Below are 20589 nucleotides of genomic sequence, written 5' to 3' on the forward strand. Positions count from 1 at the left end.
TGAGATTTCCCATACTCCACTCCCACAGACTTGTCTTATTTAAAAAAGTCATTTCTGGCATGATGAAATAGGTGCTGGAAAGCTATAGAGGTATGCATGCTTATTATAATGTGCACCACAGAAGAGTTTTTCTTCTTATCTCTTAGTCTTACGGGTTACGATCAGTAACATCATACACTGATTAAGCCATTGCAGTAAGACAACAAAGACATAGCTGCACATTAAAAAAAACTATTATATGTCATCCCTACCAGGATGCATTTATTTCCTAATTATTTTTTCCCTCCATTGTACCAAATATTTGGGGGTGCCCATCAGGTTCACTGTTGTTACATCCTACACAATGTTTAATGACAGTGTGGGAAGGGTGATTTTTCAGACTGGGGAGGTCTGAAAAATCTTTTTTTTTTCTGAAGGAATACACATCCTCCCCAACAACTGTCTTCCATGTTGCATTGGAGCTTTTTAAAATCTTCCATGAGTATCATAAAGACAGGGTAATTTTTAGGTAAGTGTGTAGTGTGTCTGCTGTCCTGAGCAAGGACAGTTCCCACACTGGTTCACCCTCAGTTGATACAAACTGAAGCTTCGAAAAAGTGCCACTGCCATGGATATATGAAAGGGGGGGATCTCTTATCTTAAATCATTGATTGTAAATGAAGACAAGATAAAAATTAGTGAACCAGATGAAGAGCTCCCACAGGGTAGATGTGGCTTGTAGGCTGAAGGCTCCACATATTTGGTCAAGCAGGAAAACAGGAACAGAGGTTCTAAGAGCTACAGAATGGCAGAAGTATTTACTTATGTACATATTGTGAAACTCTAGTAGGAAAGGTGGCAGATTTAGAATTGCATGTACATGTCTCCTGAGTTTCCCTTTAAGATGGGTGATGAAAGAGCAGTACAAGGACCACATGTGATTTTTATAGATACGTAGGACTCTCTAGCCCAGTGGTTCTCAATCAGTGGGCTCGTAGGTGTTTTGGCCAACAACTCCCAGAAATCCCAGTCACTTTACCAGCTGCTAGGATTTCTGGGAGTTGAAGACCAAAACATTTGGGGACGCACAGATTGAAAACCACCGCTCTAGCCTGACCACATTGTTTCCAAAAAATGAAGTTTCAGTTTGTTTCCTAAGTCAATACAGTGTTTTCCTGGGCATGAAATAGTCCTGACAGGCAATGGAAAAGGGAGGAAAAACCAGCAAATGTGTTTTGGGTAGAAAATGATGAAAAGAATTCTGAGTATTGGAAGAGGTGCAGCAGATAATGGGGAATATGGTAGGAGAGATGCAACGGAGAGGCCCTATCTTGTTTCCACACCAATCATGAATCCTGTCAAACATGATCCACCCCCTGCATTCAGAGCTTTGTACTTCAAATTGCCCCAGAAAGATTATGTCAGAAAAAAATGTTTTTTTCCACAATCATGGCAACTACTTTCTCTGTTTCTATGAAAATGTGCATGTATGTGTGTGTGTATACATACACACTCACACACTCACATTGTACACCTCTACATTTGCTCCTTTCAGTTCCTGACACAAAGGAAAGTGTAATGTGGAGAGAGAAGATAGCTAATTACCTCATGGGCTGAGTCCGCAGAGCTGTTTTCAAGTCTTCAACTATTTTATTCCTCATTTCTGTTTCTTCTTCATCAAAAGCATACACTGTCTGCATCTGGTTGGGCAAGGCAAAGAAACAGTTATTCTAACCACTGAATCAAAAATCAGAGAAATGTGAGGGTACTAAACAACTCAAGATTCATCAACAATAGGTTCTTGGAAAACTAAATTGAAGCTGCTGCCTGGCACCACCTGGACAAAAACAACATTTTTTATATGATTTAAATTCTAAATGCAATCACTAGATAGGAATCCCATCAGACATAGTAGTATTTACATCATATACTCATGCATAAGTTGAGAACAAGTTTTGGAGAAAAAATTATGAATTTTGCTATGACCTGCAGCTATGATTCTTTTTTTCTCCTTTTAAAAATTGAATAGAGGAACCATACATTAGTTAGGAGAAAGAGAAGGAAAGGGATTGTTATTTGAGTATTAGACTAGAGGGTTGTAAATTGGACTGTTGATTTTAAAATGTCTACTTCTATATAAATACAGAAATATAAATGAGGAAACAGAATGAGAACACAACCTGAAAAATGGCAAAGGAAAAAGAGCAAGGCAAGCATTATGCCTTTGTTAGGGATTCAGGACAAAGGCAATGACAAGAGGTAGAAGTGAGAAGTAGTCCCATTCCATTAGCACACACTTGGCAAAACTAAAGAAGAAAAGCAGCTCTGCTTCCTTTTCTGCTTCCTTGCCATTTTTAATGCCGTAGAGATGTTCAGTAGCAATGTGGGGGAGTCTTAGGAATGTGGTGTGTCTGCCCTTTTGGATGCTTGAAGTGGAATGGAATAGCAATACCATTTTTATATGGGCCTACTGCATAAGCCTCTCTGAAAACAGAATGTGATTGCCATTTTTTAAAATCATTTTTATTGAGAAAGAATAATAAAGAAAAAAACAAACAAAAAAGTAATAAATGCTATCTTTTCTTTTACAATGAAAGTGGTGGAACAATTCAATTATAGAATAGTATGAATGAAAGCAGCAAGAACGAGAGAAAAGGGGGGGAATACAATTCTTTTTTCTTCTTTATATAAAACTAATTATAAGATGGAAGAAGGAGAGGGGGAGGGACAGAAATTAAAATAAAAGAAAAAAAAGAAGAAGAAAAAGGAAAAGACAGAGGGGATCAAATGAACAAGGGTAATTGTTGACTTCCAATCTCTTCCTCTTGGGATAGATCCTTGACAGTCTTCTTTCTTTATGTAATCCTCTCTTCATAACTTATATATAATCACATGAATGTTTTACTGTTCTCTGAGTTTAAATAATCTTTAAAGCATGTCCAATCGGTTTTTTTAATTGAGACAGCTTGATGATTTTTGTTAAGATGTCCGTAACCTTTATATTCCAGTCTTCCATTTTGGGTATTTCTTTGGTTTTCCATTTTTTCGCATATTCTATTCTGGCTGCTGTAGTAAAATATGGTGATTGCCATTTTTAATAGAGGCAGACAAGCTTTTTACCCTTTGCACTGGGTCCCTGTTTCCACACTGACCCATGTATGACACAGATTTTTTTAATCAATCATTTGTCACTGTTTTCAACTTACTCATAAGTATATATAATGTACCAGAGTAAAAATGTTTAGCTTCCCCTGATTTCCTCTTTGGTATATTTGAAATAACTGGACCACAAAAACAAAACTGAAGAAATACCTGCAGACTCCAAAGCACTTACAATAATATCTTTAAAACAGCAAACCCTTTCATACAACGTCCACTGCAAATCAGACACAATCTCTCCTTAAGTGGAGTGCCTCTTTCATCCATTCCCTCTTCCCTACAAGTACTCCTGTGTCACCTTGTGTTTGTAATTAAAGGCATTTCAACACATGTCAACGTTTCAGGGTGGTCAACTGGGGAAGTATATAGTTGGTACAGAGAGGTAGATGATAACTTGACTGAGGGAGGGGAGGCCGCACACAGAAATGTATGCTGAAGCAAAACTCCCTTAGGAAAATTACTTCCTCTCTTAATAGAGAGCAATTAAGACATTTTAATTTTATGCCAGCATATCCCAATAACTAGAGACATGAACTTATCCCTTCATGGTCTTCTGACATTTTCTACATGACCTGACTAGGTATGGAGAACAAAACATATGAGGAAAGATTAAATGAGCTGGTGAAGAGAAGACTGCAGAATACTGTTCATGGTAATTAAATACTTCAAAGGCTGCCACAGAGAAGATAGGACAGTTCTGTTGCCCCTTGTGCAGGAGAATAGGACCATATCTGATGGTTTTAAGTTACAGTAGAGTAGATTTGAACTGGGCATTTCCCTTGAGAGTAAGGGCAGTTCGGCAATGTAAGAATTTGCCTCCAGAGGAGGTGGTAAATCCTTCTCTGGATGTTTTCAAAAAGAGTCTCAACAAGTTCAACTACTTGGAAGGCATTGGACTCATTGGACCATGAGGCCCCTTCCAACTCTATGACCATGATTCTAAGAATCATATTTCTATTTTGGCAAATTCAGTATTATCAAAATAAGTTGGAACTCATTCACTCGCTCCTTTTGCAGTGATTTATCAGTTCAACCTCCATCCCCACATACCTTTTGTGTCTTTTACAAAGTATCTTAGTTACAAGAGAGAGTGATTATTCCTTGAGATAAAGACATTGATAGGTAACTAGTAAGGATGTGCAAATCTTCATTTTTAAATCGTAAGTCATATCTAATTCATAGGTGTTGTATATACGAACAGATATTAAGAAACACAGGACAGGGCACCCACTCAAAAACGTAAGAATCAAAACTCAGCCAATACTTTTTCTTTTGAATTTTGTAATGCTTGCAAGTCAGTTTCATTTTCATCGCAAGTGAGGCGAAGCCAAAAAGGCTGTCATTCCTCTTTAAATTAAGAAGAGATAGGTTGCCTCTCGACATGAGGAGAGGAAAGCAGCAGGGCGAGAAGAGCTGAGTCAGCTGGGAAAGAGACTGAGAGAGCACAGAAGTCTGGGATATGTAGTTTGGGAAGGCAAGGAGCCCTATGGCAGAGAATCGAAAGGCACTGCCCTAAACTACATTTCCCAGAATTCTGCTCAGCATCAGGAAGCCCCAATTAGGATAGGAGAGAGATCTGTCACTCTTAGCAGCAGCCAGCCAGAGTTCCAATAAATTGTTGAATCTGCAAAGAGGAGGACTGACTGCTACTTCAATACTAGTAATTAAATCTATGCTGGGCTGGGAAGAAATCCCTGAATTGAAGTTCTATTGGTTAAAGACATTCAGTGAGCTAGCTGGTGGCTTTAAAAATGTTTTGTCAAAAATATAAAAAGAATTCCCCAAAATTACTAGATGTATCAATATTTCTGAAACTTGGGGGGGAATGATCCCCTGTTATCTTGTATCATAGTATAGAAAATTCAAGGAGATAGCTCTTGTCATTCTTTTTTTTAAAAAAAATGTTTGTAAAAACTTTTCCAAAAATCAATGGATGAGTGAAATGTTCTAAAACTTAATGGGCTAACAGTAGTAAATATGTTCTATAATTGTAGCAAGCTTCATGCCAGTAGCTCTAACAGTAAGGGAGAAAGGAGCCCCTACAATTTCCCATTGGCATAATTATGTAATGAAGTAACAAAAAAGTACTTAAGTTATTATAGTTACAATATGGACCTTGTCCAATTTTGGAAACACTTCATAAACGATTTTTCTCACACTCCCTAATTTTGTAATGAGTATTGAAACATCTTTTTCATTAATCGCACAGGCCTAATAACTAGAAAATGCTCTCAAGAATGCTGCCAGTGTGTTGATGACACCCAACTCTATTTCTCCTTTCTGCCTAACTATCAGGAAGTCACTTCAGATCTAAACCAGTATCTGGAATCACTAATGAACTGGATGAGCATGAACAGATTGAAGTTCAATATGGAGAAGATAGAGGTGCTCCTGGTCAGTCAAACGACTCATCAGGGAATCAAGATTTAGGCCTCACACTCCTCAAGATTTGTATTCACAATTTGGATGAATGCCTGGACTTAGTCTTGATTCTCAGATTTCTGCTGTGGTCAGGAGTGCTTTTGTAGACTTAGTGCAACTAACTACACAAACCCATGCTGCAGCTCTGTTTCTTCCATATAACATAGTGAATTAGTTGTTGAAAGCAATCTCCATGTGAGATTAAAACGTGCCTCACCAAAGGGAAAAAAGGCTTTCCCCTCCTCCTCCTCCTCCTCCTCCTTTTTTTCAGGGGAATAGAAGGCCAAGATAAATGTTTTTACTCTGTTTTTTCTTACTTCCCTTATGAATATGTTGCAGACACATTCCTTAGTCCCTCTCACTCATTCTTTCCTTTTACTCTGTCTGTACCTTAATTTATTGTGGTTTTTATCCGCATCATTTATAGATGATGTAAAGAAGCAAGATTCACATGAACAGAGTTAACATCCATTTGTGGAGCATGTAGAAAGATGTATTTTCTTTTCCACTCTATAAATCTCCAAGTAAATTACTTCCAAACCTCAAAAAATAAATGTGCAACAGCTGTATGAATGACCTTTGACCGTTTCCCCTCCTCACATGTCATATGTCCAAGAAAACCATGTTCCCAAAGAGTTGCTTCAATCTTTCATTTCTTAAGCCCTTCTATAGTGTAAATATAAGTCGGAGAGCAAATATTGACAAGTACCCAGAAGAAACATAGTAGTGCAAAAGTAACTTTGCTGTTCCCTGTGAAAGCAGAAAATGGGTTTATTTGGGTTGTTAAGCTTAAACTACTAAAGACAGAAAGAGGAATGACCAAAACATTTGCATGCTTACATTTCAGAAAGAGGAGGAAAGAAAGCAGTGATGGTTAAGGTAATGATTTTCTTGTGTTTATAAGTACTCAGAGGTGCCAAGATCCATTCCACTTGGATTACTACAGAGGCATTTGTGATAGAGATAAATGTATTTCATTTACATTCTGGTTAAATTACCTGAAACATTATTAACCACCTTAAGGTAAAGGTAAAGGTTTTCCCCTGACATTAAATCCAGTCATGTCTGACTCTGGGGGTTGGTGCTCATCTCCATTTCAAAGTCGAAGAGCTGGCATTGTCCGTAGATGCCTCCAAGATCATGTGGCCGGCATGACTGCATGGAGTGCCATTATCTTCCCACCAGAGCAGTACCTATTGATCTAGTCACATTGCATGTTTTCAAACTGCTAGGTTGGCAGAAGCTGGGGCTAGCAGCAGGAGCTCACCCTGCTCCATGGATTCTTTCGGTCAGCAAGTTCAGCAGCTCAGTGGTTTAACCCGCTGTGCCATTGGAGACCCCTATTATTAACCACCTTATGCATTGCTTTTATTGGAGAAGTGGGATATACAGTACATGTAATGAATAAAACCAATATGCATACTAATATGCAGTTATATTTCCACAGGAGCACTTTTTCTAAAACTGAATGTGATGCAGGTCATTAATTATAAATGCAGTTCATTGATACATAAATGCACTGTTATAGCATTAAGCAATAGTACTGTTTTTTCTTGGGGCCCCTGGTGGTGGCACAGTGTGTTAAAGCGCTGAGCTGCTGAACTTGCAGACCAAAAGGTCCCAGGTTCAAATCCCGGGAGCAGAATGAGCGCCCGCTGTTAGCCCCTGCTCCTGCCAACCTAGCAGTTCGAAAACATGCAAATGTGAGTAGATAAATAGGTACCGCTCCGGCGGGAAGGTAACGGTGCTCCATGCAGTCATGCCAGCCACATGACCTTGGAGATGTCTACGGACAACGCCGGCTCTTCGGCTTAGAAATGGAGATGAGCACCAACCTCCAGAGTCAGTTACGACTGGACTTAACGTCAGGGGAAAACCTTACCTTACTGTTTTTTCTTGGTTGGTTGGTTGATTTTATATCCCGCCTTTCTCATGGATAGGATCCACATTAGCTCAGATCAAGTTAAAAATGGAATGCACCAAAAACCTATTTGGTTCAAAAGTTATAAATGTATTAAATCCAGGCGTCCCCTGGGCAGCGTCCTTGCAGATGGCCAACTATCTCACACCAGAAGTTACTTGCAGTTTCTCAAGTCACTTCTGATGCACACAAAATGTGATCCCCAAATTCTGGTCTTTCAGATGTTTTTAGACTTTAGCTCTAATAAGTTGGAGCCATAGCCATTTTGGCTAATGGTCTGAGATTGTCAGAGCTGAAATCCATAATACCTGAAAGAACAAAGTTTGGGAATCATTGCATGAAATAAAAGGTTCAACGAAAATGCTGAATTACAACCAAAACACATTAAAACATTGTAAAAAGATATAACTATAATATACCCAGTGAAAAGGATCGTTCTGCCATAATAACCCCTTCTGCCACAATAACTCAGAACACCAAAGCCAAGTCTAAATAAAAAGATATTTGCCAACAATCAGAAAGTGAGAAGACTGAGCTTCCCGTGGGTGATAATTCCATGCCTGGAACCAGGCTCTTCCTTATCCTCACCAAATGCACTTGTGATGGCAGCAAGACAGAGAGAAAGTCTTTCCCCAAAAATCATAAATGGCAAGCAGAATCATAGAAGGAGATATAAAATCCAAAATATTTATTGATGGAAAAGTGAAAACGTGTTTGTGCTCACTTCCATCACTAGTCTTGCTTCAGGACTAATGGCTGAGACAACATGCTATTGCCTTTTTCCATCACAGTTGCATTGTAAGTGGCATAATCTTGATTTGTTTTGTGTTCATAGCCAGGAAGAGTTAAGGATTGTCCTGACCTTTGAACAGCTGCAGATCACCTTAGAAACTTTACTTTTTCATCTACTATTTCCAAAATCATCATCATCATCATCATCATCATCATCATCATCATCATCATCATCATCATATATCCCACCTTTCTTCCTAAGGGAACTCATGGGGCTAACATCTATCCACACTAGATAGTTTAAAAAGAGCAGTACAAAAGGTAAGAAACAATTAAATGGTAACAGTTTGGTAAAAACAGAACACAGTAAATACACTAAAATGGCCTTTAAAATTAATTCCCCCCCCCTAATCCTACCCAATCTTCCCAGAGCCCGACCAAGTAGCATAATAAGTCTTTGTTCAAGATCCAGAATGGGTTACTGATTCAACCAATTACAGAGCCAGCCATGTAGTGCACAGGCAGTAAGTTACTGCAAACTGTAAATACATATTGTGGAATAAAATACATTTAATTGTATGAAAAATATTAATGAAATTTATTCTACACCTCACTAGTTATTACAGTACCTTCGTATTCACTGGCAAGAAACTGGTTTCATGTCTTAATCACTGAGTAGAATATTGACACACACTTCTATCTCTCTGCAAACAAAATGGTTTGGAAACTTCCAGGATTTTCAGATTTTATTGAAAAGGGAAGTGGGGGAGGGAATTGCTATATGTCAAAGAAGGAAGGCCATATCAGAATATATAACTGAAGGAATTGATAAGGCCATACATCTAACTTGTTGTTTTTAATTTGCTGAAGCCTACAAGATTCCTAATGCTGTTAAGAAAGGTATTTTTCCACTGTGACAAAAGAACTACTTACTGCAGCCATGGAATTGATGCGGTCAATGTAATAGTCTGGCCAACTGGTAGCAAGTTTATTTGGGTCTTCTTGCTCCTGAAACAGAAAAACCAACCAAAGTTATATGGCAATTATTTAAGAAAAAAGAGACTTGATTTGTCTGAAAATGGTTTGGTAGTGCAAACTCAACACATTTCATAAGCTGGAGCAGTGCATAAAAGCCCTGGCTCTTCTAGTCTGACGCTGACTCTCAATGTATGAAAATCCTACTTCTTAGAAGGCTATTCCATTTCTGCACAGAAAATTTTGTTTTCCTTTGAAAGAAAATTTGTTTCTATGCAGAAAATTGCATTTTGTGAAGAAAATGAAATTTCAAGTTTGGGAGTTGTGTTATGCAATGTTTTTTTCCCCTTCAAATATATAGACATACACATAAAGTGATTTCTTAGTATCCATCTCCAAAATATCTCATTATGTAGGTATATGTAAATGCAAATATTAAAAATTAAAAAATATTTCTGGTCCCAAGCATTTTGGAGAAGATATACTCAACCTGAAATCCATTTTTTCCACAACATTAAAAATGCATAATTGATAAAACTTCTCTTTATTTTTAAAGAATAACCTTGCCATTGCTTTAATATAGCAAACATCAGAAGCCAACCTACACTTTGCTAAATGAGAAGGCTAAAGTTTATATGTTATCATATTTATTAATTACTAGGTTACTGAAACCATACTTTGGTGATCAAAATATGTTGATTGGTCTTCTTAAATATGACAGGATTCCTGAAACCCCATAGCATGTCACTCAAATTTCATGGTATTTGTATTCTGTGAAACAACTGTTCAAATAAATGGAGACTTCCACATTGATTTAAGGTAAAATTTGCTTTAAATATCTAATGCTAGTTTTAAATTTCATCCTGTCATGTCCAATCTTTTATCTATGCATTATTAATCTAAGGGAGAAAGTTGAATGAATTCCCCTTGGACCTTTTCCCTGTGGTTTCATGAAGGTTTCAATATAGCAGAGCATGAATAAAATAAATAATTGTTTTTCCTTTTAATTTCATATCGATTTCTCCATATCTATATCCACTCCACTTGAATTTGTATAAAAGACAGAAAATGGAAACAATCATACATTTCCCTTACATAGTTGCCCAGTTCAGATAAATATATTATTTGTGTTTGAGAATTGTTGATTCTTTTCATATTTTGACTTTCACATGAAATTGGATTCAAAGCAAAATTAATTACCAAAATCTTCTTCAGCATTTTGAAACTCTTTGCTGAGTTATTCCACATCAAACAGGACAAATCCATTAGAGGCACTTTCTGGGCAGAAGACCTTGGAATTGTTTGATGTTCAAGTACCCATATCTACCATTTGAGAAGTGGTCATTCTAGCTAATCTTAAGTTAAGATAAAGGTAAAGGTTTTTCCCTGACATTAAATCCAGTCATGTCCGACTTTGGAGGTTGGTGCTCATCTCCATTTCTAAACCAAAGAGCCAGCATTGTCTGTAGACAACGTCATGCATTGGGCGCCATTACCTTCCCGCTTAAGAGGTACTTATTGATTTACTCACATTTGCATGTTTTCGAAATGCTAGGTTGGCAGAAGCTGGGGCTAACAGTGGGAGCTCCCCCTCCCCACCCCCCAGATTTGAACCACCGACCTTTCGGCCAGCAAGTTCAGCAGCTCAGCAGTTTAACCATTCCCAAGTATTAAAATGTATCTGGAGATATCCACAAATTACTGGTATTATAATCTAGGGAGACAGAGCTTCCCTCCTCTCCACTGAAAGAGAAAATACAGCTTTTTTTCAAACAGTTTTCAATCATCAAGGAAAATCTTATGTCAGATGGCTACAAGACAACTTAGCATAGTGAAAAAATACTTTCATGTTCCAGGCAATGCCAAAGGAACGTAAGGATCCTACTCTCCAAAGCCACATAGGCGTAAATATATGGAAACAATTACCAAATGTACGAGAAACCCATTTATGTAAGAATACATTGGAGAAAAGTGCACTTAAAATTTACAATGAACAACTCCTTAGATTGAAAACACTGTTGAATGCCAGGTCCATGAATAGAAAAAACAAGTGCTATGCCAGATTTGATTCTGAATGAGTATGTATTACAGTGATCTAGTTGGATGAGACTGGGGGTGGTATCTTGCTCTACTTATACTGTTGGGGTGACAGTGATCTTGATGTGGAGGAATTCTGCAGGGTTCTTTGTTTTTTGTCATGGACAGGTCATTACCTGATTGGATTTAGACCCTGGAATTGAGAATCTCTGCAGAGAGTTGGGGCGGGGGCAGGTATTACAATGGTCCAACCTAGAATGCTGGTGGATCTGACCAGATTCCTGATAGATCTTGGGGATTTTCCTATCACCTCAGCAGGTGATTCTGTTGAAGCTCTGGTTAACCTCTGGAATGAAGAATTGGCCAGGATAGTGGCCTTAATCATTCTTGAAAACCCCTTCTTACATATTGGAGCCAAAAACAATAGCTGGTTTTCCAGGGAGTTGGCAGCAATGAAATGAGACAAAAGTACAGTGGCGCTGACAGAAGACTCAAAGCACGTGTGACCAAGCATGAACATTTAAAGGCCTGCTCCATGGCATTATGGGCAACAAATAAATTATTTTTGTTGTCACCATTGCACCTGCAAGGAGATGTTCTGGGTGATCAGAGGGGTATTTTACACTGGTTTTCAAATAGAAAATGCAGACTATTCAACTGTTTGCTGCAAATAATTTGCATGGCACTGTGAAGAAAAAAAATCACTCAAATCCACCTGGAGTTTGTAGTTGGCATAGTTCCAGTGGATGCAACCATTGTTCCTGTTTGTTCAGTGTCATTGGACATGTTTCAATTTGTGCAGTCTGAGGATGTGGACAGGATTCTTGGGAGACATGAGAGCCCCTGCCCTTCCTGGCATATCAATCAAGCCAGAGTGCAAAAACAACTTGCACTCCATTAACTCAATGTGAGGGAGGAGAGAGGAGGGGGCAAAATCTTGCTCTTCCCAGTTGGCTCAGGCAAAAGCAAACTGCTGCAGCATCTCCTAGCTTGTCTGTTCTTTCTCATTACTAACTTCAACCATCTTGGCAATGCTGTTTCGCCACATGGGCTAATTTTCATCTATGAAATATTGGAAGGTATATTCCATGCATTTTGAAAATTAAGAAATGGATATAGACTTATTTCAATTGACCTAAGTCTTGATGCTAAACCAGAATCTTGGAAGACAGGGGTGGGCGAATGTTCCTGCTTGGCAAGGTTGTAAAATTACTGTTTGTTTAAAACCATATTTCTTTAAGTTTAAGTCGACAAAGAAAACAAGACTTAATCAACTGTTGCACTGCTTGGCACTGTTTTGAATAGACTGATTTAGTCTTTTTAAAAGAAAAAACAAAACCTACAATATACACCACATTGCTAATGGTTGCTGGGGGGGGGGGGGGGAGTATATGCCTTGTTGTGTTACGATTGATTACATTTTTGTTGGTAGGTGTTCTCTGATTAATGTGTAGAATATGAGAACTACCCTCTAGGACACAATATGGTTTTGTGACTGAAGCCAAAAAAAATTCAATGTTTTCAGACTATGTATACATACCCAACCCGCTTACCTCCCCTTTCAAGGTAGTTAGGCCACAAGAAGGTTCAGTTTTGGAACAAGATAGGCAATGAGGACCAAGTTACTCTATAGCCAGATGTGGTTATAAATCCACTGTTTATTTAGTGCACGATAAGTGCTTCCAAAGTATTGTGAGATGCTTTTGGAATAAGATGTATTTTCCTAAAGTTTCCTAGGAGAGGAAAGGCATCAATTGGAGCAGTATTCATCCCTCATCGCACCCAAATTTCCATTGAGTTATTCGGATGTAATGAAGCAAATATCCATTGATGCAATTGACAGCTTATAGAAGAAATTGCCCTCTGAACAATTGATTTATAGTGGTCAGTAATAAGGAATGGTGACAAATGTTTCAGACTTCTGTTACACACTTTATTATCCTTCTCAATAACAGAATTCTAGAACAAAAACACTGCTATAAGGCAGGTTGCAATTTCTGGCTCACTTTTATATGCAATCTTTTAGCAGGAACAAAACAAAAAAAAAGGCTGAAAATGCAGACATCCAAAGAAGAATCTTTCATATGTTTATTTATCAGTGTAAGTTGAAAATTCTGCACTTGAGGCTGTGGGTGCGCAATTGTCAGAGATTCAACTAGCCCTTCAGATAACATTGAGGGCCAAACACATTAACCCATCTTGTCTTTCTGTTGGGGGTAATTGTGATACTTTGTCTTTTAAACAAAAGTGTAGCCAGAGCCAGGGAGAACCAGAACTAAGACAACAATTGCCCTTAGAGGGCATAGGATGGCATTTTCTATCATCTGGGGAGGCATTAAAATTTAGCATGCTGAAACCTCAAAGATGGCCCTAGGAAGATGCATGAGATCCACTGATCATACATTCCCCATTCCTGCCATATGCATCTATGGGTGTAATGCTGTGACTTGAAAAAGAGTACAAAACTGTTCATTGCCACCATAAATATGGAGAAGCTGTAGAAATACAGAAACGTAGAACAGTTAACCTTCAAAGTTTAAAACATATTTTATGATGCCTAATTGTGCATTTTTAGTAATCATATCACTGCTTCATATTACTACAATTAGAATTTTGATACCAACCAGTCAATTTACCACATACCTAGAGTACATATTATATTCACACTATGAATGCCAGGAAAACCCACATTCCCAGAAAAACTGCAGCCTTATTGATCTAGATCTGAGAATCCCATTGCACTAGCTCACTGTTTTAATTGTTACACATTTTCAGAGTATGCTCAAGCTGATATAATGTACAATGAAATTGTAGTTACACAAGAGACTGTACAAGAGATGGCATGTTTATATCACTTTTTGTGCTTATGCAATGTTGTCTTCCAACAGTACTATAGGTAAAGATAAAGGTTTTCCCCTGACATTAAGTCTAGTCTAGTGTCCGACTTTGTGCTAGTCTAGTTGTGTCCGACTTGGTGCTCATCTCCATTTCTAAGCCGAAGAGCCAGCATTGTCCATAGACACCTCCAAGATCATGTGGCCAGCATGACTGCATGGAATGCCATTATCTTCCCGTCAGAGCGGTACCTATTGAGCTCACCCTGTCTTTGTATTTGAACTGCCAACCTTTTGGTCAGCAAGTTCAGGAGTTCAGCGGTTTAACCTACTGCGCCACCGGGGGCTGCCAGTACTATACTGGCAAGCATTTTCACTTTGCTAGTGCAACTCTGGATTTAGATCCCATATCCCTAGGGGCACACTGCTAAACTTTCTGAAATAAGACAGATAAGAATTTTTGCAGATTCACATACAATACATCACAATATGGATAAAGCCAAGCTCCATGATGGCTAAATCTTTCTGTACACAATGCTAGTGAAAAAACTTGCAATGCTTTCTCAGGGCATAAACATACACACACATCCACCTATACCCCCCCCCCTTTTTGATTTGATGGTCTATGAGCTAGACAACCATTCTATAATGGCAAGGCTTGATATGACAGTGTCTACTGCATTACCACTTGTACTAACATGATATTCAGCATTTACAACATCACATATTAATGCTACACTTGAAGTTATAGGATCCTGTCTCATATATATATATATATATATATATATATATATATATATATCTCATAGCACTTGACAAAACCCAAGAATGAATCTATTTCAAATGAATTCCAGGCCTGCGTGTAAGCCATTGTACTATTTCTGAACTCAAATATGATGTGTGGATAAATTACGAATTTCTCTGTTATGGAGCCTTCCCACAGAAAGCAGAGATTGAGAGACTAGACAGACTAAAAATTCCATCAGGTCACTTTTCCTGCGATCAGATTTCTCCAAAATACAGTGGCAATATTTAAAATGTAACCCACAGTTATCTCAATTGCTCCTTGACATTCTTCTCATCACATTTTCCAGAGCATGTGGGTTGAAAGGGTTATGAATTTTTTCAACATTATACACACATACCCACATAGACATGGGTGTACCTATATATTCTGAATTCCAGCCTCAATCAAACAATTATGATTCAATCATTTTCAAATCAATTGGCATATAGGAGAATCTAAGCCCCCAATCGTTCTGTTTTATTTTTCAATCAGGGCTACCTAGCAGCCAGCTAGACATCAGAAATGGTCCAGCATTCCAGATCTGGATGGAGCTAATGTCTGAGTACATTATGTGAAATTTGAAGAGCGGGGTCATATTTTCTTAAACCCAAGCATTTTTTGAGACCTCAGACTCTGATTTAAATAAACAGTGTAATTGCAGTGTTTAAAACAAGCTTAAACTTTACAATCACTATATCTCCTACAGACCTTCTGTAGGTTAATGTATAAAATTACGTTTAGGAAAGTCTGAACTGTTTCCAAACGAGGCTATACATTTTAAATATGAAAGCTTCCTTATATTCCAGAGCCCACTACACAAAAAAGTCAGAGTATCAAAAGATTACTTTATACAGTAAGCATGATTTGTGTATACATACTTGTGTATGCCATGCACCAGTAATGTATTGTTGTTTTCTGCAGTGTGCAATTCATACATAGATCACACATGTGTTTTTGATAATCTTATTTTCATATATGGTTCTGGGAACCTTCGTCTCCCAGGGTTTCCAGATATTTGTAGACATGTACTCATATGTGTGTAGTTCATATGATGCATATGATGAACTGTTGAAAATCCTAGTGGTCGAGGCAACACAGTCATGTTTTCTATAGAAAACAGAAATACGCAATTATGGTGGGACCAAAAGCTGTTTTTCAGGGTGAACAACTTGTCCAACCAAAAAGCATTTCATTTTTAATCATTTCTATGTTACAGTGTCAATTTTACAAACACACACCCATCTAATAATAGCAAGTAAGTACATGCATGGTCTACAGACAGGAGCAATACGAGGTCAGACTCAGGTCAGCTTAATAAAAGCATGAGGATGATCCAGGCAGCCTTCAGAAAGTATTTTGAACAGGGTTCAAATCTAAAAAGGGATGGATCAAAAAGGTTTTAATCAGCCTTAATCCAACAAACACAAGCTCACCAAAACAGAATAGAACAATAGAACACTACCAAGCAGAGAAACAAGCAAGTTCACATGAACAAACTGTCTCAGATTAACAACTCTCCTAAAAGGCTCTCTGGATCTGGGGGTGTTCAATAGACCTTAGACAGTCATTTCTGCTATACCCATGCAAAAAATCTATTGGCCTACCTTAATAAACTTTAATAACAAAATTTATTTTTAACACACCCTTGTTTCCCAAGAAAACTAAGGGCAGCTTCCAAAATAATATGGCAAACATTCAATGCCGGTACAAACATAACAAACAAATTCACAAACAATAAAAGTACACAGTCACAAAATCTATACACATAATAAAAATGAAAAAAATGTGTCTGTGTGTATGTGGAGGAGATGTGCACTTACACAGATAGCCTCCCGCCTCCACAAACAGCTAGAGTTCCCACTGAGTAGGATACACCCATGGCCCTCCCTCCACTGACATGAAGGTTATAGTGAGTGCCATGAACATGTAGCCCAAACCCTACCAGTGTCTTCCACAAACACCATTCTGCCCCCCACCCAAGTGAAGGCTTTCATGTGGGGACAATTTCATCCTAGATGTTCTTTTTTCCTCCAGAATGGACATCCCACGGTTCCCTAATTTGCATGACCCCATCACTACTTCTCCCTTAACCCTTTCCTACCCTTTCCTATGGCACACAGTTAACAGAGGAATCGATCAGCAACTGAACAAGAGGTTTGGGGAGAATTCTTCATGATTTACAAGAGTTCTACTTGACCTACATCCAGAGAGCACTGTTCTCCCAATCAACGATGGATCTGGACCAAACTTGCCACAGATAATGGGACTTGCAGTACCTTCACCGATACTGTGACCTCCACCAACAATGGACTGGGACCAAACTTGGCACAGAGAAGTCCCATGACCAAACCAACATACACCAGGCATTAGTGAGAATGGACCTTGATTTTGGGAGTTACAGTTCACCTGCATCCGGAAAGCACTGAACCCAGCTGATGTCAGATCTGGACCAAACTTGGCACATAGACCCAACATGGCCAACTGTGCATACAGGTCTGGTTTGGGGGTGACTGACCTTGGATCTGGGAGTTGTAGTTCACCCTTATCCAGAGAGCCCTGAACCCAGCTGATGACAGATCTGGACTAAAGTTGGCACACAGACCCAACATGGCCAATTGTGAATACTGGCAGGGTTTAGAGGTGATTGCCTCGGGAACCTGGAAGTTGTAGTTCACCCTTATCCAGACAGCACTGAACCCAGCCAACGACGGATCTGGCCCAAATTTCAGTGATATTACATAACATCCCAAAACATACAATGCCTTCTTCTAATAACGCGGGCACTGCCGAGTCCCCAAGCTAGTATCAAATAAAACATATAATATAAAACATATTATCTAAGACAAATTGCACAGGTTAAAATACATATAAAATATAAACATAAATCTCCATAAATTAGAATTATCTGTTATCACTATTGTCGTTAGGAAATGTTGATGGTAGTCTACTTTCACTCCTTTCCACAAGCTAATTCAAGCTAGTTTTTAATTGCTTCCTAAAAGAGAGGAGTGATGGGGCTGTTCCTTGTTGACCAAACTGAACTACAATTCCTAACATACGTCATAATTGTCTAAACTGACTACGACTGATGGGGTTTGGAAGGTCACAGTTTCCCCAGCCATGCCTTAATCACATGAAGGTTCTTATTACCAGAAACATAATGCCAGTTCATTCAGCCAAGTGATGATTTGTCAGGACCACACTTAACATTTTATCTCTGGTAGCTTTCACTTCAAATAATGTCATCCATTTACACATTACCAGCAAGGTCACAAAAGGCCACCCCAGGTATTGCTAAGGGAACAAATCTAGACAAATTTAAACAGAATTACTGATCATGTCAATTTCTCCCATCAATGCTAATAATATTAATGTGGAAAGTAACCACTTTTCTATCCCAGTTCAAGCATAAGAGTGAGATACAATAGTGCAGCAGATCTTGGAGACTTCAAATAGCCATTAAAATCAACAGTTTGAACCATTATTTTATTTTGCAGGGATGAGCCACTGTTAATCTATATGCATATTATGCACTGCATGTTCAATGTGTGTAGATGTGATAGTGTTTTTAGGCATATGTTTGGATGTATAGCCTCATAAGATAAATTCTTCCATAGCCCTATTTCAGATGATTAAATTAAATTATTCCTCACTACATAGCCTCAGACATCTGAGGAATGTTCCTTTAAAAAAGAAGAAGAAAGTGGAGAATCTACAAATATTTTCTGCCTTTCCCATGGTAAAAAAGGAAGAAATTCTTTGAGTTTAAAAATAAATATATAATTTCAAGGTCCTGACCCCTCATGACATCCATTCTTAAGATAAACAAATAAGCCAGCATTACATAACGGAAACTGTGAGCTAAGCTGAGAAAGTTAGAGAGCACAAGAGCAAAAACAGAACTCTCATCCCTTTTGCTGTTCCCCAGAATAGGGTTGACATTTCAGAGTTTTATCTAAGAGTGAATGTTCTCCAGTGGAATGTCAGCACTTCGATAGAATCATGAGAAAGAGTTCAAATGGCTTCTGTCTTTATGTCAGCAAGCCAACAGTGAAAAACTGATGAAACCTTGAGGACAAAAATATGTGTCACATGTACTGTTTTACAGTGGGTGGTCAACATAACAACACTTCTGATTTTCAACCATGGTGAAGATGGATACCTAAGAATAATAATTAGATCTTTAATTTTGCTTGGGAATCATTAGGAAGCTGGGTATGTTTAGCTTGGAATAAAGAAGGCTGAGAGGGGACATGATAACCATGTTTAAATATGTGAAAGGATGTCGTAAGGAAGAGGGAGCAGGCTTGTTTTCTGCTGCCCCAGAGACTAGGACACAGAGCAATGGATTCAAATTGCAGGAAAACGGATTCCACCTAAACATTGGGAAGAAGCCCAGAAAACACACAAAAACCCAGTGATTTCAGCCATGAAAGCCTTTGACAACTCAATCTTCTGACAGTTAGAGCTGTTTGGCTGTAGAATAAGCTGCCTCGGAACATGGTAGAGTCTAATTTTCTGAAGGTTTTTAAGTATTCCTGAATGGCAGGTCATTGGGCTGGATGGCCTTTGTGACCTTTCCAATGATTTTATGATTAATTCAAGGCCTATAGAACTTGGCTTTCTAGGATGTCTATTCACTCTTGTTGCTGCTTCATACTGAGTCACATCACTGAGTCACAGTAGCTGCCCTGGATAGTAGGCAGGATTATTTACTAGCAATAAGTAAGGAGTTTTTCTGAATCCAGATAAAATAAGATATGAAGAAGTATGATGTTTGATAGCAATTACTACATCGTCAGAGTGACAAGAGACATTATATTGTTGTTGTTGTTGATGATGATGATGTTGTTGTTTTTTGTTAGTCATAGTCTCATAGTCTAAGAGACAGTACTAGTGGTATTCTGAATGATTAGTTTTTCAGATTCTACCCAAGAATATAGGAATCAGTGACACATCCAGGATTTATGGAAAGATTATGTCCTCGCTGTCCCTGGAAATTTCTGGTATTCCTTGGTGGTTTTCCATCCAAGTATTAACCAAATCAATGCTGCTTTCCCTACTGAAGTTAAATGAGAATTGACATATTAGGAATGACACATTAGAAATAACATCACTAAACAGCATGTTGCCTCTTGGCAGATCTAATGTTCAAGGGGGAAAGATGGAGACAACACATATAAGAAAAAGATTGCTGCATCCACAGATACATAATCATGATGATCTTTCTTCTCCCGAACAATGTTCCTGAGAAGGACAGCATGTCTTGATGTGTAATCCATTGTAAAAACATTGGCACTCCTGCAATGCCTGTAGAGATCAATAGCCAGAATGCAAAATAGCATTACAAACAACAGTGGCCAATAAATAGTGATTTATTGGCCACTGTTGTTTGTAATGCTATTTTGCATTCTGGCTATTGATGCAAGAACTCAGGACTTGCAGATAAGCAAAATCCTTGATGAACAGGGTTCAGAATATACAACCTAGGTGAATCACCAGGTAAGAAATTGTTTAGCATGAAGTCAGGGACAACAGCTATCTAAGAATTTCTTAAAAGTGATAAAGGTTAGAATTTAATAATGTGAACAATATATTTAGGTACTCAATATCCCCATTGGCTGAACACTGCACAAACACAGTAGAAGACCTCATCCTCCCATAAAGGGCACAGGATCCCCAAAATATAATATATTCAAAACCTTTAGGCATCCCCCAATCCTACCTCTTCACAGGCATGTTGT

The 20589-nt window shown here is 38.3% G+C and overlaps 1 protein-coding gene across 4 annotated transcripts in view; it reads right to left on the bottom strand.

The window, feature by feature from the left end:
- Positions 1-20589, bottom strand: part of daam2 (dishevelled associated activator of morphogenesis 2) — a 328775-nt gene that overhangs the window by 178591 nt on the left and 129595 nt on the right. For all 4 annotated transcript variants that reach the window (XM_062973532.1, XM_062973528.1, XM_062973529.1 and 1 more), the window contains exons 4-5: positions 9146-9220; positions 1585-1679 (exon numbers count right to left, since the gene is read on the bottom strand). In XM_062973532.1, the coding sequence (XP_062829602.1) occupies positions 1585-1679; positions 9146-9220 (170 nt within the window). The remainder of the gene's footprint in view (positions 1-1584; positions 1680-9145; positions 9221-20589) is intronic.

This window comes from Anolis carolinensis, chromosome 1 (genome assembly GCF_035594765.1).
Source record: "Anolis carolinensis isolate JA03-04 chromosome 1, rAnoCar3.1.pri, whole genome shotgun sequence".
Classification (NCBI taxonomy): Eukaryota; Metazoa; Chordata; class Lepidosauria; order Squamata; family Dactyloidae; genus Anolis; species Anolis carolinensis.